Here is a 27,944-nt window from a genome sequence, read left to right as displayed (position 1 = left end):
CCTCCCTGAAGAGAAGCCAGACACCCTCAGAGAGCTCACCATGGCCTGGGTCCTGCTCCACCTTGGCCTTCTCAGCTGTTTCTCAGGTAAGTCTGTGCAGAATGAATATTCCACCACACTGCTGCACACATGTTTATCCTTCTGCATTTTCCACCAGTGCCCTGCACTTCTGTGGTACAGTGGTGCCCCGCATAGCGACGATAATCTGTTCCAGATAAATCGACTCTATCCGGAATCGTCACTATATGGGGCAAAAAACCCCATAGGAACGCATTGAAACCCCTTCAAGGCGTTCTTATGGGGGATAAACTATGCGGAAATCCTCCATACGGCCGCCATTTTCGCCGCCAATCAGCTATTGGGGAAACATTGCAATGCAAAAATTGGTAAGCAAAACGCAATGGACAATGATGTGGAAAGAAAGCAATAAGATTTTGAAACCAGCAAATTTAAGAGAAAATGTACTCAAAATGTTCTACCGATGGCACTATACACCCATAAGATTAGCAAAAATGTCAGAGGGTAACAGTAACATATGCTGGAAATGTAGTAAAAAGGTTGGAACTTACTACCATATGTGGTGGACATGTGAAAAGGTCAAAATCTATTGGACACAGGTATGGGACTTAGTAAAAGAAATTATACAGCAGAGATTAGAGCTGAAACCTGAAATGGCATTACTGAATGTCATTTCAGGTGTAAATGACAATAAATTGAAGCATTGTCTTATGTATATACTCACAGCAGCTAGATTACTCTGGGCCCAGAAATGGAAAACAGAAGAGGTTCCGACGATGGAAGAGCTGTTAAAGAAACTATGGGACATGGCAGAGTTGGACACTCTATCAGAAGCATTGCGGGAATAGCCAAGAGATTATGTAAAACAAAGCTGGGGACTAATATATCTCTGGGCCCAGAAGAAGACTGGAGTTTAGGGTGAAATTTAGGATACATGTAGAAACTTATTAGTATATGCTGTAAACAGATATAGGGAGAATAGAGGACTAATGAGGCTGGAATCTTTGACTCCGGGGGGGGGGGCACTTCAGATAGAGGGGTTAATTTAGGTTTGTTTTTTTTCTCTTTGCTATATGATTTTCTTTTTTTTCCCCTCTTTTCTTTTTGTCTCTTCGTTTTGGTTTTCTGTTTCTTTTTTTGGTATCTTGTGGTCTTCTGTATGTTAAAAAACTCAATAAAATTTATTATTGGGAAAAAAACATCGCAATGCGATCGCTTTTGCGATCGCAAAATCCGCATCGCTATGCGGATTCGTTGTTAAATGGGGAGCTCGTTATGTGAGGCACCACTGTATATCAGAGCCCAGCAAATGTGTTGGACTTACTATTTTTCTTTTTCTATCTTCACAAGGTATCCATTCACAGCCAACAGTGACTCAGCCTGCCTCAGCCTCTGTGTCTCTGGGAGAAACTGTGAAACTCTCTTGCACCAGAAGCAGTGGTGGGAGCTGGGATCCCTTTTCTTGGTATCAACAGAAACCAGGACAGGCCCCTCGCTTTGTGCTCTACAGTTCCAGCACCCGGGGAGAAGGGATCCCGGATCGATTCACTGGCTCAGCCTCTGGGAAAACTGGCTATCTAACCATCACGAATGCCCAGGCTGAGGATGAGGGGCATTATTACTGTGCTGCCTTGAATTATGCTACTCGTGCTCAGTATCACGGTGGTTTATTCTGATGGGGAACTGACACCCTTCCACTCCAGAGCAAAGAACAGAATTGTAACAGATGCTACGGCATCACTGACTCCTGCCCCAGAAACCTCCTTTACAAGAAATTAACAAGATGTTGCATTGACATGAACTCACATGTACACCTTAAAGACCGTTACTCACTTTTCACAGATAAAAATATTATTACTGATTCTTTCATCCCTTATTAATGTGTTGCTGCTTTTTTAATGCATATCCATGATCCCATTGCCCATCTTTTTTTCATTCCTCAGGCATTGGCTGTGGCAATTGCTAAAATGCCCCTTTTCTGCCCCTGAACACAAGATGTGGGGCCACCATTCACATACTTCTGTCATAGATGCCATCATTGCTCCTCACCTTTGGTCCTGCAGAATGACACGAAGGAGGAGATGGTCCAGTTGAATTCTGGGGAATCCTTTTGTGGTCCTTCCTGCTCATTCATATGGAGACCTCAAACCAGATGTTGTGCACAGATGTCTAACATGCACATGAGGGAGCTCTCCCTTGAACCTCACTCTAAGCCTTCTTTTTGACATATTTGCCATTTCCCACGTGTGTGGAAGAAAAAGTCAACTCTCCTTCCATGGAAACCCCTGCCTTTAAGGGGCAGACGTGTGTGTTTGTGTGCATTACTTATTTTTTATTTTTTCAATTCAAGCTTGTATTCTTTACGATCACTCTTGCCAAACTGAAGGCATGTTCAGCATTAATATATATTAAGAAAAGAAGGAAAATAGAAAAGAAAGAAGACGCAAACATTCTGGCACCTTAAAAACCAACTGCTAGATTTTAATGCGAGCTTTCGTGGACAAGTCCACTTCCGCAGAAAGCACACACACTTTCTCTGCCTCTGGAGCCACTCCTGATGTGTTGGACTAAACTCTGTTTATGCTCTGCCCTTTGTGTGTGAGAAATGTGGCACATGGTGTCTCCTCTCTTCTCTTTGGCCTCTAGGAGGAGATATTGCTCCACTCATTTCCCTCTATCTAATCATCATCATTCTGTGCTGTTCTCAGAGTTTTCTAGGGAGAGGGCTAGTCAGAAGTGGTTTCCGATTCCCTTTTTCTAAGAGCATCCTGGCGCTGAGCTGCTTGCCCAAGGCCACGCAGGCTGGCTTTTCTCAAAGAAGACACAGTGGGGAATCAAACTCCCAACCTCTGGCTCTGCAGATAGAGATCTAAGCCCCTGAGCTATCCAGCCAGCTGAACCCTCCTTTCGATCCACCTCAGATGGAAAGAGCTGCACCTGCGCTGTGCAGTGAAGCTGGACGTTCTTGTGGGGAGATGCCTCCTCCTGGCCCTTTCTGCTCACACAGGCGCAGAGATCAAGATGGATCACCCCCAATGAGTGTGAACCAGAGGGAGCCTGACTCCACTGGTGTGTCCCCACTCCTTTTTTTTCCAGTTCTCCCTTGTAGAGTAAAACGTGGGAGGATAAAGCCCCCCCAACCCTGATTTCCAACTCACTTGGGCTGCCTTTGACAGAAGGGAGAGAGGCTGGGCAGAAGCCAACGGCTTCAGATGGCTGCCATGGAGATCTTTGGAGATCATTGCTCTCTCCATCACTTCTGTACAGTTTATTTTTTATAAATTACTGTAATGATCAGTAAATGGTTACCCTTATCATGGATTAGCCAAGGAAGCCCAGAACGGCTGGACACAATTTTCTGCTTTGCATGTCTTCTGCATGGTTGAAGTTGGGGAATCCAACTAGACGTTTAGCCTCAACAAGAAGAAGAGAGCAATGTTGTACGTGAAGGCACTTGCATGGCACACCTTGAGTTATCAACTCCCGGGAAGGGTTCTGTCCAGAGAGCACACGCTCTCAAAAGCAGCCAAAGTGGTACAGATCCACATACGCAGCCCTTTAACATGAACATTTCTCCTCCGACTTGGGGACGGCTGACCCTACCACTACCTCCACCAGCAGAGCATAAGGGGCATGGGACTCCTTAATACGAGTGTGAATGTCCCAGCCAATGAGCAGGGATCTGGTTTCCACCAAGGGTCTTTTCTGGGACCTTTTGGAGAGAGACCAGAAGAGCAACTACCCAGATCCAAAGATCATGGGGTGGCCTTTCCATCTGGTTATGTTACTGATATGGAGTCCAGGTGGAAAAATGTGCTATCTTATTTCTCTGCATCACCTACATGCTTTATTTTAATGTAATTCCTACCTGAACTGTTTATTCAATTTTACTAAAAAAATCAAATAAGCTCCACTTCATCTCTCCTGCCCCATCAGATACCTTTGTTCAAGTCACCTTTACTTAACCATAACCAGCACCCGCCTTTCTGGGAGACCCAGTTTTTCCCTCTTGCACAATCACTGGAGCATTCGGCTGGCTTCAGCGACAAGAAGGAAGGAGTCCGGGATCCCCGTTCTGGAACAAAATAGAAGTGAAAGACACACAGTTTGGACCCGAGGTCTCCAGTTGTTTCTCCCCTTTTGTAAATGCTAGCAAAAAAAGTTACCTTCTTGACCACTGCCAACATCTGGGCTGAGGATGAGGACACTTCCTACGGCTTGGAACACTACAGCCATGGCAGGAGCTCTGAATTTCCTACAGTGAGAAAATCCCAAGGGGAGCTGGGACAAAAATCTCTCCCTTGGTTGGAAGAAGGAAGACTTTGTGTAGCCCTGGGTGACTTGGATGCTCCCCAGAAGAAGAGAAGGTTAAACCACTTCTGAGTACCCTCTATCTAGCAAACCCTGACAAGGGGGTTGCCTTATGTCAGAATTGACTTGACACCACACAATTAGTATCGGGTTTTATTTTTTCTTATTAGAAAAAGGTCAAAAGGAAGAGGAGTCTATGTAATTATTGCTAATTCTCCATATAGAAGATCTTTTGGAATACAACCATCAGTCATTCTTATCACATGCCCAAGCCAACGTAGATGTCACTGTTTCAGTAATGTCTTGAGCCCCGTCGCTTTGTTTTCCTCCTTTTGAGCAGCCGGTCGTTTCGCTTTCTTCCTTCCAAGCTGCCTTTCTCCCTAACCGACTCAGGGTGCAGGGGCGCGCTGGAGTGAGCTCGGGGGTGCTTTGAGCCCCGTCGTTGCTCTTTGAGTCAAACTGCCGGCGCTGTGAGTTGGGGCTCAAATCGGGGCTGTTTCGGAGCGGACTGTGGAGCATGAGTGGTGAGGGTGAACGGAGCTGGAGCTTGGAACGCGGGGGGCAGCTGGAAGGCTGCTCTGCAGAGCTCGGAGGCTCCCTGCTTGAGCTGGGAGACATCTTGGCAAAAGAGTCTGAGATCGAGGTCTGGAGTTTGGTGAGGTCTTTCCAACGGAGTGGGTCCAGACGGGGCGCCACTGCGGAGATTGCTGGGAAGGCGCTGGGTCTGCTGCGCCTGGCCGAGACTGCTTGCGAGGTTCCAGGAGCGTCGGGACGCCGGGCCATGTTGGATGTCCGGAGGAGAGTCCCTTCCCCAGATCTTTCTTCTGCCTTATGCTCTGGCTGTTTTAATAACTATGCTTCCCTAGCCTGCTCCCAAGGGTGGAATATGGCAGGGTCTGTGTTTCCCCCACCCCGGATTCTGGCGTTACTGATGCTGCTTATACATCTTATTGAGAACTCTGTGACCACTACCGAGAGCTGTGAGTCCTGCCCCTTTAGTAAGTTTCACACACTAGCACCACTATTAACACCATCAAGCCTATTAAAATCAAAAAGGACAAGAACACGTGGCAGAGAAGGGCAGCTCAGATGTGGGATATAATTATTGTGGATTTAAATAGTTTTTTAAAAAATTTTGCTTTGTTACAACTTAGTGTTTGTTTCTATATTATTTTTGAGTTATGTATGTTTATTTTATTTACATTATCTATATATTTTTATTACTGTAGTTTGTTAAATTATTGTTATTTTGTTTATAATTTCATTCTTTTCTTTTTCCCTTTATTCTTTCCCTTCCCCTTCCCCATATGGAATGGAAGGCCTGCCCACCCAGTGAGGGGCCCTTGAATATCTCTGTGACCACAGGTAGAGGGAGATATGGCATTGGCACAGTCCCTACTCGTGCCAGAAGAACAATGAACAGATGCTTGAAGGCTGTTCATTGTTCTGAGACTGTGATCAACCCCCAGTATCGAGGTAGCCAGACCAGCCACCCCTCCACTCTACGCCTGGTGCTGTTGAATGCCAGGTCTGTATCTAATAAGACTCAGGTAATTTACGATCCTATCCTGGAGGAGGATGCAGACCTGGCATGCATAACCAAAACTTGGATTGGCGGAGAGGGGGTCCCCCCCAGCACTCATCTGTCCGCCCGGTTATGCCGTCCAACACCAGGGTAGACTGGAGGGGCAGGGGGGAGTAGCCATTGTTTACAAATCCATCTTGGAGGTCACTAGGCACTCCTCGGTGGTCAAGCTGGGTCTAGAGGCTCTCCAAGTGTCAATTGGGGCCAGGGATGATATTGGGATCTTGCTGGGTTACCGTGCTGCCTGTGACCCAGCCATTTCCAAAGCTGGTGGACTTTGTCTCTGTGGCACTGTTGGGATGGTGGCTGACCAGCTTCAGGCAGTTTTGGATGAAACAGATGCCCTGGATCCATTTCAGTCGAGCTTCAGGCCGCGCCACGGTACAGAAACGACATTGGTCGCCCTGTACGATGACCTGTTGAGAGAGGCAGACAGAGGTAAAATATCTCTGTTGGTCCTTCTCGACATCTCGGCAGCCTTTGATACTGTCGACCACAGTGTCCTCCTGGGGAGGCTCTCTGAGTTGGGAATTGGCGGTTTGGCGCTTGCCTGGCTCCGTTCCTTCTTGGAGGACCAATCCCAGAGAGTGCAGCTTGGGGAGAGTGTATCGGCCCCGTGGAGTCTCAAATGTGGGGTCCCACAGGGGTCGATCATATCCCAAATGCTGTTTAATATCTATATGAGGCGGCTGGGCGGGATCATCAGGGGGTGGGGGGCATCGTGTCATCAGTATGCTGATGATGCACAGCTCTACAACTCCTTTTCACCAATTGCAGGTGATGCAGTTCTGTCCCTTCAGCACTGCCTGGGGGCTGTTCTGCAATGGATGCATGAAAATGGCCTGAGGCTGAACCCGGGCAAGACGGACGTTCTGAGGGTGGGTGCTCCCACTATTGGTGGCTTGGGAGACTCCCTCTCATTGGGGGGGGGAGTGACCCTGGCTGCAGAGAGTGGGGTATCCAGCCTGGGGATCTGAATCATTTAATTAATTAATTGTTATAAATTTCTCTTAAACTTGTTATGTTTTTATGTTGTAAGCTGCCTAGAGTGGTTGAAATGACTAGATAGGTGGGGTATAAATACAATAAATAAAAGAAATAATAATGCATACATGCTCATTCGAGGTCATTCCAGGACTACTCTATTTGAAATTGTGTCCTGCCAGGTGTTACCAATAATGCTTTGAAGACAAGGCATATGGAATGTGTTCAACTTCCTCTCCTGCCCTGCACAAAGGGTCCAGGACTCACTGCAGTACAGAGTGTGCTCAGGACACAGGCTCTATGGACCTGGATCTTGATATATGTTGTCAGCTTCTTATTGAGCCATACTCTCTTTGTGAGTCTAGAGAACATGGTAGCTGCTTTCCCAATGCGTTTATCCAGTAAAACATGTAGAGAGACTGTGTCAGAGAGCATTAAGCCAAGGTGTTACATACAGCACTGATGTTACCTGTCTGTCATGGGTTTGGAGGGGAAGTTCCATCCTATGGGGAGTGGAAGGCGGGACATCAGGAGGAGGGGCTGTACTGTATATATATGTGAAGCGTGTGTGGAGAAGTGGGAGACGCTGGGATGTGACGAAGCAGCAGCTGGGAAGAAGAAGCTGGTGTGGGAGTCTGTGTGTCAGACAGGGTACTACTGTGTGTCAGAGTACCAACCTGATAGGTTCAGGTGTCTGTTGGTTAGCCAGAACTGATAGGTTCAGGGTCTGTGCTTCAAGTTAAGGGTTCTGTGTGAACCAACCTGTGTGTATGTATGAGTGAAACTAAGCCACGTTACTATATCTTATTCACCTGATCATTTTATTTTGCCTGTGTGTGATTTAAATAAACCTTGTTCTTTTATTTGTTTAAAAATCCATCCCTGGTCTGTGTGACTTCTTATAGGGAATGGTTGGTGGCAGCTTAGTTAACGTGTGGCATATCCCAGTAGGTCTGGGTTTGTCACATTGATTGGTGTCCAGCGTGTGGGATACGACTGGTCCAGTTGTCCAGTGGTCCAGCAAAGCCTTGGCAAGTGTGCCCAGAGCAAGGGGGGTCTAGTCAGGGACAATCTGAGGCGCGTAGGTAATCTTCTAGGTGTACCTCAGGGGGAGGTGCGCTAGTGGAAGAACGTGCCAACTGGGGAGACTAGATTAAGGTGCTCTGAGGCAGCCTGGTTTTGGCGGGAAAAAAGCTGAGGCAAAACTGTGAAATAGAAGTGAGCTAGCTTGCCAGCTGAGAGGCCCAGCAGAGGGGGGTAGGCTCTGGCTCGCAACTGTTGCAAGTTTATTGCTGAAGGAACAGCAGCAAGCTCTAGAAGGCTGGTTCTGAGGCAAGAAGAAAAAAAAAAGGTGGTCGTTTTATTTTGAGGCTTGACTTTTTAAAGCAGCTTGTTCTGAGGGGGGATTATGCCCTTGACTCGAAGCCAAGTGGCAGAAATGGGTGAAGTGAAAGACCCCCAGGTTGACCAAGGTTCTGAGGATGAATTTGGCTCAGTGCAAGGTGACAGCACAGGAGAGCAGAACCCAGAACTCAGAAGATTGCTCATAGCCCAACAGCATGAACTGAGGATGAGGCAATTTGAAGTGGAGGAAAGGGAAAGGGAAAGGCAAAGACAATTTGAACTAGAGAGAGAGAGAGAGAAAATTGCTCTGGAAAAAGAAAGGATGGCGTTTGAATTAAGAAAACTGGAACTGATGAACCAGAACAATAATAACAATAGGGATTCTGAGGGAGGCCAGTTGTCTAAAGCTGACCTGAAGAAATTCCCTGTGTACCACAAGGGAGATTGTCCTGAGGTGTTCTTTTCCTTAGTGGAAAGAGCGTTTGTGGACTTCTCAGTGAGGGAAACTGAGAAGATGACCATCATGCGATCTTTAATCAGTGGTAGCCTGGCTGAGGTCTATGCCGAGATGCCTGAGGAACTGATGAAAGATTTTGCAGAGTTTAAAAAACTGGTGTTTGCAAGACATGGGATAAATGCGGAACAGTTGAGACAAAGATTTAGGTCAATCACCAAAAAGCCAGAGCAGACTTTTACCCAAGTGGGGGCCCAATTGGTGAGGCTGCTTGAGAAATGGCTATCTCAGGAGGGGACAGAGACCTACGAGCAGCTTAAAGATTTGATAGCACTGGAACAGTTCTATTCAGTCCTGCATGGGGAATTGAAATTCCAGGTGAGGGAAAGGAAACCAAAATCTGTGGTAGAAGCAGCCGAGATCGCAGATTTTATTTCGCAAATAAGAAAGCCCTTGGGTGAGGGGAAATCTGTAGGTAAACCCAAAGAAACCTACAGCAAGTACTCTCAGGGACCAGGGAAAAGCCAGCAAGGGGGAGGGGCCCATGGTGAAGGGAAGCCCTCAGACATGAAACCAAGACCTCAGATTTTGGAGGGAAAACCAAAACAAGATGAGAGAGAATCAAAATACACCAGAAAATGTTATTTCTGTCAGGGAAAGGGCCATCTAATCTCAGAGTGTGAGAAATTAAAGCAGCTAAAAGGAATTGTGCCTCAGGATTCTAGTGGAACCAAGCCAAAAGCTGTGTTCTGTGTCCAGAGAGAGCAAGGCTCATTGTCACTGAGGGAGCCTGTTGCCATGGCTGCTCAGTCTGGAACGGCTGCATCTGCTGATCAGGCTGAGGAAGGTGGTCCTCTTGTGGAGGTCAAGCGATGCTTGCTCGTGAGAACAGATTCTCAGTTGTTTGAGACAGCAGGGGTGGACGTAGGAATACTTGGCCGTCAGTATCGGGGGCTGCGGGACACTTGTTCTCAGGTGACCCTGTGCCATCCAGATATTATTCCTAGGGAATATATAATCCCGAATGAGAGCATAAAGGTAGCAGGGATTGAGGGGCAGATAATCTCACTGCCAGTCGCGGAGGTACCTGTCAACTTTCAAGGCTGGAGGGGAGTTTGGCGGCTAGCGATTTCATCTACTCTGCCAGCAGCCGTGCTCGTGGGAAATGACCTGGCTGAACATGTGAAGAGGGTGCTAGTGATTACACGTTCACAAGCCACCACGGGGACAGTTCAGGGGGGTAATGATGAGCCAGAGACGGAAGCAAGGGGGAGTTCAGAAGCTGTGGTGGAAACCTTAACCACAGACAGCAGATTTGGACAAGAGCAAAAGGCAGACGCCACTCTCCAAAAGTGTTTTGAACAGGTGACTGACGCCCAGCTAACACCTGAAACCCCAGTGAGATTTCTGGAGAAAAAGGGGATTTTATATAGAGAGACCCTGAGGAATATCTCAAAAGGGGGAGATGGGATCAGAAGTCAGCTGGTGGTACCTGAAAAGTATCGCCCCATGATCTTACAAAGGGGGCACTCTGACATGTTTGCTGCACACTTAGGGGTGAACAAAACACAGCAGAGAATCACACAGAATTTTTACTGGCCTGACATAGGGAAGCAGATCAGGGAGTTCTGTAAACAATGTGATGTGTGTCAAAGGCAGGGGAATAGCCGCGACAAGACCAAAGCAAAGTTGTGCCCTTTGCCTGTGATTGACACTCCATTCAAATGCATAGGGGTGGATATTGTGGGACCTTTGCCCAAGGCCACAAAGAGGGGGAACAGGTTCATTCTCACAATTGTGGACCATGCCACGAGGTACCCTGAAGCCATACCCTTGACTAACATTGAAACTAACACAGTGGCAGATGCCTTGGTGGGGTATATGTCCAGGATGGGATTTGCCTCGAAATAATCACAGATTTGGGCGCATCGTTCACATCAAAGCTCATGAAACGCTTGTGGCAAATCTGTGGAATTAAACACAAGGAAACCACTGCCTATCATCCGGAAAGTAATGGGTTAACTGAGAAGTTCAATGGGACTCTAATGCGCATGATTAGGGCTTACTTGGCAGAGAATCCAAACAATTGGGACCAGAAGCTGCAATCCCTTTTGTTTGCTTATCGATCAGTGCCACAAGCCAGTACCGGGTTCAGTCCATTTGAACTTTTATTTGGGAGAAGGGTGAAAGGGCCCCTTGATTTGATCAAACAAAATTGGGAGCAGATCACCCAGGATGACCCACAAGACGTTGTGACATATATAGATTCTTTAAGGAAGGACCTAAAGAGAAACCTAGAGCTAGCAGCAGAGACCCTGCAAGCTCAAAAGGTCAGAAAGAAAGTTTGGGATGACCAGAAAGCCGGGGAGAGGCACTTTAACCCAGGGGAGGAAGTGCTTTGGCCTAGGCTCTGCAAAGAGAACAAACTGCAGCTGGGTATCCCAGAAACAAAATATTTGGGTCACATGGTAGGGGGAGGAGTGATAAAACCCCTGGAGGCCAAAATAGAAGCTGTTCGTGATTGGCCCAGACCCAACACCAAGAAAAAAGTCAAATCATTTCTTGGGTTGGTGGGCTACTACAGAAAGTTCATCCCGAGGTTTAGCGAGATTGCGGCTCCGCTGACCGATCTGACGAGGAAGAAGGCTGATGACCGCATCCCGTGGACCAGCGACTGTGAGGAGGCGTTCCAGAGGTTGAAGGAGGCGTTAATCAACTATCCTGTGCTGCGGGCTCCAGACTTCGACCGGGAGTTCATCATCTACACCGATGCGTCTAACAGCGGGGTAGGAGCAGTTCTGTGCCAGGAGGATGAGAATGGTGACCAGCATCCAGTGTCCTACCTGAGTAGGAAACTTCAAAAAGGTGAGAGACATTTGGCAACCGTGGAGAAGGAGTGTTTGGCCATAGTCTACGCGATCCAGAAGGCCAAGCCTTACATCTGGGGAAGACATTTTGTTCTGTGCACTGACCATTCACCACTGCAATGGTTAAAGACAATGAAAACCCACAATAGCAAACTTATGAGGTGGGCTTTAAACCTACAGGACTATGACTTTGAAGTGAAGGTGGTCAGAGGGTCAGTGAACTGTGTTGCTGACGCCTTGTCAAGAAGACCTGAAGATTGAAGACGGCGAAAGAACATGGACTATGTATATATATTGATGACGAAAAGTTAAATGTACCTGGTTTTCTTGAATTTGGTTTGTATGAATAAAGGTAAATTGATGTAATGTATATGGTAAATGTTTAAATGCCTAATTGCTATGGTTAACTTAGAATGTAAGTATAAGTAAGTATGATAGGGTATGTATAACTGTTGTTGTGTGTTTTATCCAGGTTGTTTTTTGGGAAAAAGCACCTTAGCTTTCCCCCTACAAAACAACTTATAAAGAGGGGAGGTGTTACATACAGCACTGATGTTACCTGTCTGTCATGGGTTTGGAGGGAAAGTTCCATCCTATGGGGAGTGGAAGGCGGGACATCAGGAGGAGGGGCTGTACTGTATATATATGTGAAGCGTGTGTGGAGAAGTGGGAGACGCTGGGATGTGACGAAGCAGCAGCTGGGAAGAAGAAGCTGGTGTGGGAGTCTGTGTGTCAGACAGGGTACTACTGTGTGTCAGAGTACCAACCTGATAGGTTCAGGTGTCTGTTGGTTAGCCAGAACTGATAGGTTCAGGGTCTGTGCTTCAAGTTAAGGGTTCTGTGTGAACCAACCTGTGTGTATGTATGAGTGAAACTAAGCCACGTTACTATATCTTATTCACCTGATCATTTTATTTTGCCTGTGTGTGATTTAAATAAACCTTGTTCTTTTATTTGTTTAAAAATCCATCCCTGGTCTGTGTGACTTCTTATAGGGAATGGTTGGTGGCAGCTTAGTTAACGTGTGGCATATCCCAGACTGTGTCAGAGAGCATTAAGCCAAGGTACACAAAATCATGAAGAACCTCCAATTCTTGTGTACAGGTGGTAATAGAACCTCCAATTCTTGTGTACAGGTGGTAATAGAGGGAGGTGAGTCTACACCCGTTCCCATGACTTGTGTTTTTTTAATACAAAATCTTGGCAGGATTTACTGGTTAAAATAACACGAAGCAAAACCAACTGAAAGGTTATTAAAACATACAGAGATATTAAAATAGGGTGAGCTCCCCATATAATATCCATATTCAAACACCAAAAGCCAGCAGAAAAAAAATAATACAGTGGTGCCCTGCATAGTGGCGTTAATCTGTTTTTAAAAAAAGTCGCTATCTGGATTTGTTGCTATGCGGGGCAAAAAAACCCCATAGGAATGCATTAAAACGGGTTTAATGTGTTCCTATGGGGGAAAAACAGTTATGCAGAAATCCTCCATCCGGCGAAACGCTTACTGATCATCGCAATGCGATTTTCACCAATTTAGAACATCGCAATGAGATCACTTTTGCGTTCACAAAATCCGCATCGCTATGCGGATTCGTCGTTAAACGGGATGCTCGCTATGCGGGGCACCACTGTATTTGTGCGTGCAGATGGAAGGATAGCTGCCTAACTGTTCACTTCTTTGCTAGTTTCTTAGGCTGCCGTTTCCCTACTGAGATTTATCAGTCAGTCCGTTGAAATGCCACAAGCCTGCAGAAAAGGGAATATCTTTGTGTGGTAGTGGAAGGATAGCAAGAAGAGGGGCAACCTCACCCCACAAGAAAGGACCCTGCATGGTTTGGAAACAGCCACAGAAGAAACCCTCACTGTAAGAGGGTTCAGGGTTAAGCTTAGGCAATTCATCTTCAGGCGACACAAATGATGATTCAGGGTTAACAATAAAAGAATCTTTATTAACAAAACTGGTTGCTTCTCCTTTGTTACACTCAACAGAACTTTGAACAGTCAACTGGGGAGGGGAACTCTCCCAAAACCATAACAACGACTTCTCATTATTTAAGTCTTTCAATAATAAGTTTTTGCTTTTTTTCTCTTCCTCGGTTGGCTCTCTCATAAAGTGGTTGCGGACCGCACACAAAGTCCCGCAACACGGGTGACGGGCCCACTCTCCCTCTCTCAACGCTTCTTTCTCTATCATCAGGTCTACATGACGTACCAACCGGGCAGGACCTTGATTCCTGGGATAAACCAGCAACGTCCATTATTCTGGACTGGGGCCAGGAATGATGGGTCATAGTTTACTCGAAGTCAGGCTCTCTGACTCTACTTTAGCACTGTCGGTTAATGGTCTCTTTACTGGCACAGCGAATACCTGAGCACCTCTGTTAGCTCTATCCGTCGCTGCCTCTCTGAACACTCTTTGGATGATGTTCCTTCCTCGGTGGTCAGGAACACATCCACCTTTTCCCTTTCGTGGTTCTCCTCTCTCCTCTCCCTTGCCCCAGTCCCAATTAACTGCCTTAACTGTCGTTCTTCCATTTCGAGCCCTCACTGCTTCCAGCGCGTGACCTTCTTCTTTCTCCTCTGATGGTGTTCCTGTCTCTGCTATCCCCCGCGTCTGCATATCTATGCTAGCCCTTTGAGGGGACGGCACACTCTTTCATGTTTCCTCAGTCTCTTCCTCACACTCACTCTTTTCCACACCAGGTGAACTTGTGAAGATGGTAGGACGGAGAGATTGACCTCCCCTGGTTGTCTTAATACTTGTAGATCTTCTTTGAGGAAAGGTGGTCTTTCAGATCTCCTGGACCAAAATTGTAGAAGGCTTCAACAATCAAAACTAGCACAATGGATTGTGCCTCGACATGAACAGGACGGCGGTGTTGTATGTTGTCCTGGGATGCCTCTCCACTGAGGAGACTGGCTGTGGCATTTTTCACTAACCAAAGTTTCCAACTGGTCCTCAATGACAACCCCACATAAAGTGCATTTTGTTGTTTCTTTGTTTATTCGTGTCCGAATCTGCATCCTCTTATAAACCGCAGATAAGTTAGCAGTGTTGTCATAAAGACTGACCCTTACATTGTGAAAAGTTTAGCCTAAAAACTTCACATAAGTAATGCAACACCTGATTTGCCATTTCCTCACCAGTATGGCCTTTCATTTCCAAAAAAGTTAAAAAGCATTCAATAGGCTGTTCATCTTTTAAGTACCAAAATACATTAGTTGAATGAATTCCTCACAGGTGCTTTTGGACAGGTGAGAAGGATTTCCTTTGCCTGCATTTCCATATTTCAAAATGTGGCCTGTAAAAATGAATCAAACTGGCTTATGAGTTCAAGCAGCCCTAAATAATTCCCATTTTGCAATGATCCAAACCTTTCTTCTCTTCCTCGAAAAGCCAAGCCACGTTTAGCTAACGTACGAATATTGCTCCCAGTAATCACACTCTTCCTGAATTTGTTTCCCCAACTGTTGCCCCAACCTTGTCTGCGAGTTAAGTATGTTAGCATAGAGTTGGGATGTGACGAAGCAGCAGCTGGGAAGAAGAAGCTGTTGTGGGAGTCTGTGTGTCAGACAGGGTACTTCTGTGGGTCAGAGTACCAACCTGATAGGTTCAGGTGTCTGTTGGTTAGCCAGAACTGATAGGTTCAGGGTCTGTGCTTTAAGTTAAGGGTTCTGGGTGAACCAAACTGTATGCTTGTATGAGTGAGAATAAGCCACGTTACTTTATCTTAGTTACCTGATTGTTTATTTTTCCCTGTGTGTATTTAAAATAAACCTTATTCTTTTTATTGTTTAAAAATCCATCCCTGGTCTGTGTGACTTCTTACAGGGAATGGTTGGTGGCAGCTTAGTGTAACTGTGTGGCAGATCCCAGTAGGTCTGGGTTTGTCACATTGATTGGTGGCAGCGGTGGGATACGACTGGTCCAGTTGTCCAGTGGTCCAGCAAAGCCTTGGCAAGTGTGCCCAGAGCAAGGGGGGTCTAGTCAGGGACAGTCTGAGGCGCGTAGGTAATCTTCTAGGTGTACCTCACGGGGAGGTGCGCTAGTAGAAGAACGTGCCAACTGGGGAGACTTAGATTAAGGTGCTCTGAGGCAGCCTAGTTTTGGCGGGAAAAAGCTGAGGCAAAACTGCGTAGCAACAGCGAGCTAGCTTGCCAGCTGAGAGGCCCAGCAGAGGGGGGTAGGCTCTGACTTGATACTGTTGCAAGTTTAGTGCTGAAGAACAGCAGCAATCTCTAGGGAGAGCTGGTTCTGAGGCAAGAAGGAAAAAAGTGGTCGTTTTATTTTGAGGCTTGACTTTTAAAGCAGCCTGTTCTGAGGGGGGATTATGCCCTTGACTCGAAGCCAGATGGCCGAAATGAGTGAAGTGAAAGACCCCCAGATTGACCAAGGTTCTGAGGATGAATTTGGCTCAGTGCAGGGTGACAGCACAGGAGAGCAGAACCCAGAACTCAGAAAATTGCTCATAGCCCAACAGCATGAACTGAGGATGAGGCAATTTGAAGTGGAGGAAAGGTTAGAGAGAGAAAAAATGGAGGAAAGGGAAAGAGAGAAACAGCGGCAATTTGAAATACAGAGAATTGAATTGGAATTGCAGAGAGAGAAAATGGCGTTTGAATTAAAAAAATTGGAACTGATGAATCAGAACAATAATAATAATAGGGATTCTGAGGGAGGCCAACTGTCTAAAGCTGACCTGAAGAAATTCCCTGTGTACCACAAGGGAGATTGTCCTGAGGTGTTCTTTTCCCTAGTGGAAAGAGCGTTTGTGGACTTCTCAGTGAGGGAAACTGAGAAGATGACCATCATGCGGTCTTTAATCAGTGGTAGCCTGGCTGAGGTTTATGCCGAGATGCCTGAGGAACTGATGAAAGATTTTGCAGAGTTTAAAAAACTGGTCTTTGCCAGACATGGGATAAATGCAGAGCAGCTGAGACAAAGATTCAGGTCCCTCACCAAAAAGCCAGAACAGACTTTTACCCAAGTGGGGGCCCAATTGGTGAGGCTGCTTGAGAAATGGCTATCGCAGGAAGGGACAGAGACCTATGAGCAGCTTAAAGATTTGATAGCACTGGAACAGTTCTATTCAGTCCTGCAGGGGGAATTGAAATTCCAGGTGAGGGAAAGGAAACCGAAATCTGTGGCAGCAGCCGCAGAGATCGCAGATTTTATTTCCCAAATAAGAAAGCCCTTGGGTGAGGGGAAATCTGTAGGTAAACCCAAAGAAACCTACAGCAAGTACTCTCAGGGACCAGGGAAAAGCCAGCAAGGGGGAGGGGCCCATGGTGAAGGGAAGCCCTCAGACATGAAACTAAGACCTCAGATTTTGGAGGGAAAACCAAAACAAGATGAGAGAGAATCAAAATACACCAGAAAATGTTATTTCTGTCAGGGAAAGGGTCATCTAATCTCAGAGTGTGAGACATTAAAGCAGCTAAAAGGAATGGTGCCTCAGAATGCTAGTGGGACCAAGCCAAAAGCTGTGTTCTGTGTCCAGAAAGAGCAAGGCTCAGTGTCACTGAGGGAGCCTGTTGCCATGGCTACTCAGTCTGGAACAGCTACCTCTGCTGATCAGGCTGAGGAAAATGGTCCTCTTATAGAGGTAAAGCGCTGCTTGCTGGTAAAAACAAATTCTCAGTTGTTTGAGACAGCCGGGGTGGATGTAGGAATACTTGACCGTCAGTATAGGGGGCTGCGGGACACTTGTTCCCAGGTAACCTTGTGCCATCCAGATATTATTCCTAGGGAGTTTATAATCCCAAATGAGAGCATAAAGGTGGCAGGGATTGAGGGGCAGGTAATCTCTCTGCCAGTAGCAGAGGTACCTGTCAACTTTCAAGGCTGGAGGGGAGTTTGGAGGCTAGCGATTTCATCGACTCTGCCAGCAGCCGTCCTCGTGGGAAATGACCTGGCTGAACATGTGAAACGGGTGCTAGTGATTACACGCTCACAAGCCACCACAGGGACAGTTCAGGGGGGTAATGATGAGCCAGAGACGGAAGCAGAGGGGAGTTCAGAAGCTGTGGTGGAAACCTTAACCACAGACAGCAGATTTGGACAGGAGCAAAAGGCAGACGCCACTCTCCAAAAGTGTTTTGAACAGGTGACTGACGCCCAGCTAACACCTGAAACCCCAGTGAGATTTCTGGAGAAAAAGGGGATTTTATATAGAGAGACCCTGAGGAATATCTCAAAAGGGGGAGATGGGATCAGAAGTCAGCTGGTGGTACCTGAAAAGTATCGCCCCATGATCTTACAAAGGGGTCACTCTGACATGTTTGCTGCACACTTAGGGGTGAACAAAACACAGCAGAGAATCACACAGAATTTCTACTGGCCTGACATAGGGAAGCAGATCAGGGAGTTCTGTAAACAATGTGATGTGTGTCAAAGGCAGGGGAATAACCGCGACAGGACTAAAGCAAAGTTGTGCCCTTTGCCTGTGATTGACACTCCGTTCAAATGCATAGGGGTGGATATTGTGGGACCTTTGCCCAAGGCCACAAAGAGGGGGAACAGGTTCATTCTAACCATTGTGGACCATGCCACAAGGTATCCTGAAGCCATACCCTTGACTAACATTGAAACTAACACAGTGGCCGATGCTTTGGTGGGGTATATGTCCAGGATGGGATTTGCCTCGGAGATAATCACAGATTTGGGCGCATCGTTCACATCAAAGCTCATGAAACGCTTATGGCAAATCTGTGGAATAAAGCACAAGGAAACCACTGCCTATCATCCTGAAAGTAATGGATTAACTGAGAAGTTCAATGGGACTCTAATGCGCATGATTAGGGCTTACTTGGCAGAGAATCCAAACAATTGGGACCAGAAGCTGCAATCCCTTTTGTTTGCTTATCGATCAGTGCCACAAGCCAGTACCGGGTTCAGTCCATTTGAACTTTTATTTGGGAGAAGGGTGAAAGGGCCCCTTGATTTGATCAAACAAAATTGGGAGCAGATCACCCAGGATGACCCACAAGACGTTGTGACTTACATAGACACCTTGATGAATGACCTAAGGAGAAATCTAGAGCTGGCAGCAGAAAACCTGCAAGCTCAGAAGGTCAGACAGAAAACATGGTATGACCACAAAGCTAGAGAGAGACACTTTGACCCAGGGGAGGAAGTGCTTTGGCTTAGGCCTTGCAGAGAGAATAAACTGCAGCTCAAATGGGCAGGACCATATAGGGTCATTTCCAAGATGTCAGACCTGAACTACCTAATAGAGCAGGAGGAGAACCAAGCAAGGAGGGTGGTTCATGTGAATGCCCTAAAACCCTACTACAGAGGGGAACAGAGGGTTTTATTCGCGATAAAAGCAGCTGAGAGTGAGGAAGCTGAATTACCCTTCTGGGAGGGTAGAGGGGAAGTAAAATACAACCCAGAGGAGGTAAAGATCAGTCCTGCACTCACCCAAGACCAGCAGCAAGAACTAAAAATGCTGCTTAGTAAATATCAACAGGTGTTTTCCAACAAGCCGGGGATAGTGAAGGGAGTGATGCATCGGATCCACACAGGGGATGCACCCCCGCAGGCAGTATCCCCATACCGAGTAACGGGACCCTATAGGGACAAGGTGCGGAAGGAGCTGGACGAGATGCTGAGGGAGAACATAATCGTCCCCTCTTCTAGTCCTTGGTCCTCTCCGATAGTCCTTGTGGACAAGCCTGATGGGAGCATTAGGTTTTGTGTTGATTACAGGAAATTAAACCGTGTAACCACTCCTGATGCCTACCCAATGCCCAGGCTAGACAACCTGATTGAAACCATAGGGGGTTGTCGGTTCATCTCATCATTGGACCTGGTAAAGGGATATTGGCAATTAAGAATTGATCCCAGGGATCAAGAAAAGACTGCCTTTTGCAGCCCTTTTGGTCTCTATGAGTTTCGAGTCCTGAGCTTTGGTCTCAGAAATGCACCAGCCACATTCCAAAGGCTGATGGACCAGACCTTGGCAGGGCTCAGTGACTTTACAGTGGCCTACATTGACGACATAGGGATCTTCAGTAATACCTGGGAAGATCACCTGATACACCTGGAGTTAGTGCTGCAGAGGTTAAGTGCAGCAGGGCTAACAGTAAAGGCCAGCAAGTGTCAGCTGGGTAGCCCAGAAATAAAATACTTGGGTCACATGGTAGGGGGAGGAATGATAAAACCCCTGGAGGCCAAAATAGAAGCTGTTCGTGATTGGCCTAGACCCAACACCAAGAAAAAGGTCAAATCATTTCTTGGGTTGGTGGGCTACTACAGAAAGTTCATCCCGAGGTTTAGCGAGATTGCGGCTCCGCTGACCGATCTGACGAGGAAGAAGGCTGATGACCGCATCCCGTGGACCAGCGACTGTGAGGCGGCGTTCCAGAGGTTGAAGGAGGCGTTAATCAACTATCCTGTGCTGCGTGCTCCAGACTTCGACCGGGAGTTCATCATCTACACCGATGCGTCTAACAGCGGGGTAGGAGCAGTTCTGTGCCAGGAGGATGAGAATGGTGACCAGCATCCAGTGTCCTACCTGAGTAGGAAGCTTCAAAAAGGTGAGAGACATTTGGCAACCGTGGAGAAGGAGTGTTTGGCCATAGTCTACGCGATCCAGAAGGCCAAGCCTTACATCTGGGGAAGACATTTTGTTCTGTGCACTGACCATTCACCACTGCAATGGTTAAAGACAATGAAAACCCACAATAGCAAACTTATGAGGTGGGCTTTAAACCTACAGGACTATGACTTTGAAGTGAAGGTGGTCAGAGGGTCAGTGAACTGTGTTGCTGACGCCTTATCAAGAAGACCTGAAGAATGAAGACGGCGAAAGAAACATGGACTATGTGTATATAATGATGACAAAAAGTAAAATGTACCTGTTTTTGAATTGGTTTGTATGAATAAAGGTAAATTGATGTAATGTATATGGTAAATGTTTAAATGCTTATTTGCTATGGTTTGACTTAGAATGTAAGTAGAAGTAAGTATGATATGGTATTGAATGTATAAATGTTGTTGTGTATTTTATACAGGTTGTTTTTTGGTGAAAAGCACGTTAGCTTTCCCCCTACAAAACAACTTATAAAGAGGGGAGGTGTTACATACAGCACTGATGTTACCTGTCTGTCATGGGTTTGGAGGGAAAGTTCCATCCTATGGGGAGTGGAAGGCGGGACATCAGGAGGAGGGGCTGTACTGTATAAATATGAGATGCTGGGAGACACTAGGAGATGCTGGGATGTGACGAAGCAGCAGCTGGGAAGAAGAAGCTGTTGTGGGAGTCTGTGTGTCAGACAGGGTACTTCTGTGGGTCAGAGTACCAACCTGATAGGTTCAGGTGTCTGTTGGTTAGCCAGAACTGATAGGTTCAGGGTCTGTGCTTTAAGTTAAGGGTTCTGGGTGAACCAAACTGTATGCTTGTATGAGTGAGAATAAGCCACGTTACTTTATCTTAGTTACCTGATTGTTTATTTTTCCCTGTGTGTATTTAAAATAAACCTTATTCTTTTTATTGTTTAAAAATCCATCCCTGGTCTGTGTGACTTCTTACAGGGAATGGTTGGTGGCAGCTTAGTGTAACTGTGTGGCAGATCCCAGTAGGTCTGGGTTTGTCACAGTGCCTTTTTCATGATTATCAGTTACAATAGTATTCCAAACTCTTCTCTTATAAGAAAATGCGAGAGATTTTTAGGAGGAAACAGTTTGCAAACGAAACAATAAATCAGTCCTGTTGATGGTGAATACAGTAACCACGTTCTTTTGTATTTCTCAGCATTGGCTTTTGTCCCAACAAAGTACAAGATGTACCTTAAATGCATGCGTAGTCAAAAGCAACACCGTTTGGCCATTTTCATGAGTTTCACAACATTTCATAAGAACTCCCACAAAATTATGAAACAGTAATTACATTATTTGTTTTTTCAGTGTTATATTAAAAAAACAATCAGCTGACTTAAGAAGTGTCAGAGTCTGGAAGTTACCTAGGTGGCCTTTTGCCACCTGGCAAGGGCATCAGGGACCAATCCACCACTCAAGGAAACAGAGCTGGAACAGGAAGGCAAGGCTGCACACGCAGGCCAAAGCACAAGAGCAGAAGACGTTTGCGTTGCTGAGGCAAAGTCTGGGAGGGAGAACCACTCCTTCAATAGGCCTTCCTTCCAGGCTTCCAGGTGGGCCCTCATGGGTGGCCGAGTAGCTGCTGCTCAGGCCAGGGTCTGAGCCTTGAAACAACAGGCAATTCCCGAGTCAGGCTGGCCCTGATCCTGCACTGACCTTACCAGGGCCATGTAGGCCAGATCCTGACACAAAGTTACAATGTTAGCATGTGTGTTGTTGCCTTTTGGCATTTTGGATACTGAGTGACCCTTGCACAGTCTCAGGGGACAACTGAACGGGACGGCCTACATGAACAAGACTTAGAAGTTCGACAAGAATAATCATATGAGCCTCCGTGGAGCTTGGGGCAGTTAAACTTACCAGATTCTCATTTTGTTGCATTTCCAAAATTAGTGTACAGTGGTGCCCCACATAGCAACAATAATGTGTTCTGAAAAAATTGTTGCAGTACGGATTCGTCGCTATGCGGGGCAAAAAACCCCATAGGAATGCATTAAAACACGTTTAATGAATTCCTATGGGCAAAAAACTCACAGTTCTGCGAAAATCCTCCATGTGGCCGCCATTTTCGCTGCCCGGTAAGCGAGGAAAGGGTGCGAAAACACTGCGGGCGGCCATTTTTTTTACCCGGGGGCCGTTTTTGAACAGCGAAACGCTTACTGATCATCGCAAAGCGATGTTTTGCCATCACAATGCGATCGCTTTTGCGATCACAAAATCCGCATTGCTATGCGGATTCGTTGTTAAATGGGGCGCTCGCTATGCGGGGCACCACTGTATTTCATTAACCTCTATCATTGCTATCAATATTATTTTTACTTCCATCGAGGAGGTTATGTTTTTGTCGGAGTATGTGTGTCTTTGTTTCTTTTCTACCGAAGTTGTACAGATTGTATACAAATTCCACAGACTGCATACAAAGTTTCCCCTGCTTTCATTTATGTGGTGGGAGGATTTTCCCCCCTTTGATTTCATGACCCTTGGTGGAGGTCGACGCTCTCTGAGCGCTCTTGCTATTATTGTATATATCTGTATGTAATTTTTTTCATGGCTGCTCCGTTTGCAGTATTGCAGCATGTGGCCCATGGTAAATTCGGCTATGGAAAATTTCTGTGTGCTCCCTCTTCCCTTGATGCCCCCTAAGCATGTGCATATTGTGCTTAATGGTCAGTCCACCCCTGCCTGTTTGGTATTCAGTTCTTCTGAAACCTGGATCTGCAAGTGATGCAGCAAGAGGCCAAAAAAAAAAAAAAATTAAATTAAAGTTCTTGTGGCATTTTAAAAACCAAAAATAAGCAGCCACATGATTAAGGGAGACAAATCGATTAAATTTCCAAGCCCTTCTCCTGTGTTCGTTGGCACAGTGCTAAGAAAGACAGCTACGAAACTTTCCCAGGCCAGTGAGCAGAGGCCACATTTGCATGAAGGGGCTGTTCTCTGGTCCTGCAGCGTTTAAAAGAAGGAGGTGGAGATTCCGTCCAGGTATCTTCCTGAAGCAAAGTCAGACGCCTCCGGAGAGCTCACCATGGCCTGGGCTGTGCTTTTTCTCGCCCTCCTCAGCTTCCTCTCAGGTAAGTCTCTAGAGAAGGAACATCCCACCTCGCAGCTACACGCTGGCTTTCATCACGCGCTAGCCACAGATACTCAGCACATATACTTAACACTTTTGTGGTGTTTCAGAGAACAGAAAATGTATCAGGCTCATGGTTTTTGCTTCTTCACCTTCCCAAGGTATCCGTTCACAGCTGAGAGTGACTCCGCCTGCCTCGGCCTCTGTCTCTCAGGGAGGAACTGTGACAATGTCCTGCACCAGAAGAAGTGATGGGAGCTGGGATTCCGTCTCCTGGATTCAGCAGAGACCTGAGCACCCCCCTCGTTTTCTGCTCCACGGTTCCAGCACCCGAGGAGAAGGGATCCCGGATCGATTCAGTGGCTCAGCCTCTGGGAACACTGTCTATTTAACCATAACTAATGCCCAGCCTGAAGATGAGGCAGATTATTACTGTGCTGAATGGGATAATACTAGTCGAATGTTCATCTTCGGAAGTGGAATCCGATTCACCATCACTGGTAAGTCATGTATTTGTCACATTCTTCCCTTCCTTGTTGAAATATTTTACTTTTTTCACCCTTTCCCCCCTCTTTATTCTCTCATGACTTCATATTGCTCTTGACTTTTGAATTATTTCATTTAGGAGCAGCCATTAATACGTAGTAAGCTTTTCATCATCCCTGGAGCAAAGGATTTCAGGTCCCTTTTGACTTGCCCCTTCTTTCCTCTCTCCGTCTTTCTGCAATGAGCTGTGCAACTAGTAGACAAGTTAATGTGTTGCAAAGCAGCCAAGAGTCTGGAGGCACCTTAAAGGCTAGCAGGCTTCCTTTGGCATCATCTTCTCTGGATGTCAGACACTCAAAGGCATCTGAGAAAGGGGGTCGCTGTCCACAATCCTGATGCCAAGCACCGCAAACAGAGAAGGGGAACTTGAGCTTTGCCCCAGGATAACAGAATCTGAGAGCAGCAAACTCTTGAACCACATCTAGTGCTGTTAAGGATATATGTAGCAACACCTCCAGAACAGATCCAGTTTCCCTTTCTTCTTTGAAGTGCCCCCTTTCTTTTTTGAGAGGGCCAGCCTTTCTTCTCCTCCTCGTTCTTGAGGGGGGGGGGCCAACACTTGCACCCCAGGGTGGAATGGAGGGAACGTGGATCTTCTTGCCTCAGGTGCCCAAATGGTTAGATACGCCTTTCCTCATGGCAAGGTGGACCCATATCCCCTTGCTCCTTTTCTTACCCTGGGGAAATGGGACAAGGTTTTTGGAAGTGTCTTTTGTGGCTAAGCCCAGATTCCAAAGCAACTTTATCAGTCAATGCAAAATAGAGCAAGAAAATGGAATTTCAGCTGAAGGACCTTTAGCTCCAGAGAGGTCCATCTGACCTCCTTATCCTGCAAACTTTTAGAGTTTCCAGATAGAAGTCTTTTGTCTCTTCTAGGCAATCTTACGAGAGTCTCTTGCACAGGGTTGCAGCCATACGTGCTCATTAACAACACAGTGCAGAAGGAAGCTCTTCTCTTAGGAGGGGTTGCTTCCAAGTAAAGGCAAAGCGTAGACATTTTACTTCTTTGGAATGGAGCTCCAGAGACCTTTACCAGCCTTGCCACTGGGCACCCGTCCTTCCCAAGATTCCCTTGATATGTAATCTAAAAAAGGAATTTTTTCCGCACTGTCGTATCCTCAGCTAAAGGGTTACAAATGTGGCTCCGGGACACGTGGGTCAACAGAACCGTCTTCATCTGCTATGTGCTACTTCTTCCCCATTGAAAATTCTCAACTACTTTTAGAAAACATGGAATAATTCCAGTTGGGGATGGCTCATGTTGTATATGTGTCAGGTGGAGTTCCAAACTACGTCATAGACAAAACTCTAACTTAAAGGAGCCAGTTTTTCTCCACCTTAGAATCTTAGAAGCTCCTTGATCTCCTGAAGGACAGGTTTTCCACCATGGGATTAAAACTGCCTACATATTGTGCTGCCTTAGACTACATAATGGAAGTCACATGACCAATTGTTCCATCAATATGTCTATTGAATTTATCATGCTGGCTGGGGGATTCTGGGATTTGTAATTCAAAAGGATATTTTTTTTGCCAAGCTCCAGACATGTAGTTCCTCCATGAAGAGCGTGGGAATTCTTGCATATGTACGCATGTGATCTGAAAAGACACAAAGCAGTCTCAGCTCCCAAATTCATTATCCACTCATGTGCTGTTGAGAATCCCATTGTTCCCTTAAAAGCTAATGTTCTTGGCATTTGGGTCTAAAGAAGGTTGCTTAACCTTCCTTAAACAGCTAAACAAAAACCTTGCTCTAGTCAAATATGAATGCATGGCTCCCATGATTTATCTTGTCTATTAGATTTAGAATTTGTTTCTTGTAAGAAATTTAGAATTCAGTGTGTATGTGATGGGTAAAATCCCATTCCTCAATACAGGAATTGCCCTAGAATAAGCCCATTGAATCAATAAGGGACCTTTGAAGCTCTTCCTCCATACGCTCTGTTGATTCTATTCGTAGTTGTTACTGACTTGATACTCAAATGTCACCAGAGAAGGGGTCCACTTAAATCAAAAGAACGTACAGAGGAACTGACTCACTGTAGATTCAATGGGCCTACTCTAGTGCAATAAGTGTCAGGAACAAGATTCTGGCCACTGAAGTTCTGACTATGTCAAAATTCAGATAAATTAACCTCAAAACTTTGGATTACTTTTTAAGTTTTAATTAATTATGCCATTAGAATTTGTAAGGATAAATAAGCGAATTCTGAACATTCCCTTGTGACAAAGAGGCCTGCAATGGAAGGATATTATTTGTGACATTCTAAAATGGATCAACAGCAAAACTGGTTTTCACGTAGACTGACTCCTTTGTAAAGTCCTTGTAAAAGGGTGGAACTACTTGGGTAGCAGAGCCAAAGTTCTAGTTCTTCTCATAGGTTATGTTCTAGCAGGAATCCGGCACAGAACTCTGTATTTAGGATGATAAATCATACAAATCTGGCTTCAATGTACAGAGGCAGCTCCACAGGACTTGTCGGTGGACTGGGTCTAGAACTTCCAAATGATCGTAGAAGAAATTCCCATTCCAATGAACTTTCTATTGAGCCCTTTTATGGGATTAAACGTTGAAGGATGAGGATGTCTCACTTTTATTTAGCACTTCAGTCCCACAGTTCTGTAGACACACAGACCACAGGTGTCCACAAAAACTCTCAAAGTCATTTCATGCTTACTTAAAATCCTGTCTCACAATATTTTGCTAACTCAGAAGGCTTTCTGTCCACGAGCACCAAGTGCAATTTCATCAACTGTTTAATCTCTTGCACAACCAGCTAACAAACTTTCCCCATGTGTTGCAGGTCAGCCACCTGCACCGCCTAAAGTGCATCTCTTCCCTCCGTCTCAGGAACAGCTCAAGATCAAGGGCAAAGGCACCCTGGTCTGTCTCGTAAAGGGCTTTCGCCCAAAGACCGTCCAAGTCAACTGGCAGGCTGATGGGAAAGCCATCTCCTCGGGAGTGCAAACCAGCGAGCCCACCAAACAGGGTGACAAGTATATGGCCACCAGCTACCTGACCGTCACTCCCTCAGACTGGGAAAACCATCAGAGATACAGCTGCATAGTGACGCACGAGGGGAAGACCTTCGAGGAGGTGGTGAAGCCATCCACATATCCATAAATGTTGGAGAGCTCGGATTTGGCTCTCCCGTGCCTGGCTCTAGGGAGGAATCATGCCTCCTTCATGGGCCAAACCCTAATGTGGATAAATTCATAAAGGCACATTTTCCCTCCCATGTAGTTCCTTTCCCCCGTCTCCTCTTCTAATGTGTAGTTCCTTTTCCCTTTTCCTCTGTTCTCTCTTCAATTTTCTATCCATATTGGCTTCTAGCGTTAGCACATTAATAAAATGTTGATCCATTTCATTGGTGCTTTTTATTGGTCAAAAACAAGTCAACTGTAGGTCTATTGCCTTTCAATACGTTGTTCCTGAGACGTCATTTGATTACTACCCATCTCTTTCTTCTTGATTTCATTTCTGTTTTGCTTTAATAGCAGAGACAAAACCAAGGAACTCAGATGTACAGAACTTAATCCCATACCAGATGTTCTACTGTTCAATTCCTGGTTGACTTTCTTAATGCCCTTTAAAGAAGACTGGTTGCCACCCCAGAGCCACAGATATTTGAAGTGATTCCACATTCACACACAGACCAACGATAGTCCTATTATTCCCCTGAAAAATGGAAAGTGGATTTGGGATCAGGCTGAATCCATGGTGCTTTTCAATTGTTTCCTCATCAGTTTTAGGGTAGGGGTTGGGGGGGCAGATCCTAAATGATACTGATAATAATAAGACCAAAACATTACTCTTGGAACTGTTTTACTACCAAATCTAACATAGCAATTCCTGCCCAAACTGGCAAAAATAAGGCATTCAGTAGATCTCCATTCTAGATGCTTCATGAAGATTCCCTTGACTCCAAAGGCTTAAAGTAGAGCAATTTTTAAAGAAAGAGCAATCTAGAAGGACAAGATAATGCATTGCAAAGAGTGTCACACAAAGACTCGGGTTACATGGGTCCACATCTTCACTCATAAACTCATGGTGTGCCAGCAATGGTACACCACTCCTCCATCATCTTGCATACCTGGAAAACCATATTAGAGTCATCCTTCATGAGAACTAACGTGACCACCCAGAAGGCAAGAGAA

The 27,944-nt window shown here is 46.0% G+C and overlaps 1 protein-coding gene across 1 annotated transcript; it reads left to right on the top strand.

The window, feature by feature from the left end:
- The first annotated feature begins 8 nt into the window (after positions 1-8).
- On the top strand, positions 9-27,149 carry LOC140702717 (immunoglobulin lambda-1 light chain-like). The gene is made up of 5 exons (XM_078381915.1): positions 9-86; positions 1,369-1,685; positions 23,131-23,242; positions 23,403-23,741; positions 26,591-27,149. Exons 1-5 carry the CDS (start codon positions 41-43, stop codon positions 26,908-26,910), a joined length of 1,134 nt encoding a protein of 377 aa, XP_078238041.1. The 5' UTR covers positions 9-40; the 3' UTR covers positions 26,911-27,149.
- The last annotated feature ends 795 nt before the right edge of the window (positions 27,150-27,944 follow it).

This window comes from Pogona vitticeps, chromosome 14 (genome assembly GCF_051106095.1).
Source record: "Pogona vitticeps strain Pit_001003342236 chromosome 14, PviZW2.1, whole genome shotgun sequence".
Classification (NCBI taxonomy): Eukaryota; Metazoa; Chordata; class Lepidosauria; order Squamata; family Agamidae; genus Pogona; species Pogona vitticeps.
Note: the sequence above shows the minus strand (reverse complement) of the source record. Positions and strands in the feature narration are given on the sequence as shown.

What these genes read in the sequence shown, in the direction of transcription:
- LOC140702717 (XM_078381915.1), top strand. Translation starts at nt 41, where the DNA reads ATGGCCTGGGTCCTGCTCCACCTTGGCCTTCTCAGCTGTTTCTCAG. An exon ending in CCTTCTCAGCTGTTTCTCAG is followed by an intron (nt 87 to 1,368) that starts GTAAGTCTGTGC and finishes TATCTTCACAAG; the next exon opens with GTATCCATTCACAGCCAACA. An exon ending in AATCCGATTCACCATCACTG is followed by an intron (nt 23,742 to 26,590) that starts GTAAGTCATGTA and finishes CATGTGTTGCAG; the next exon opens with GTCAGCCACCTGCACCGCCT.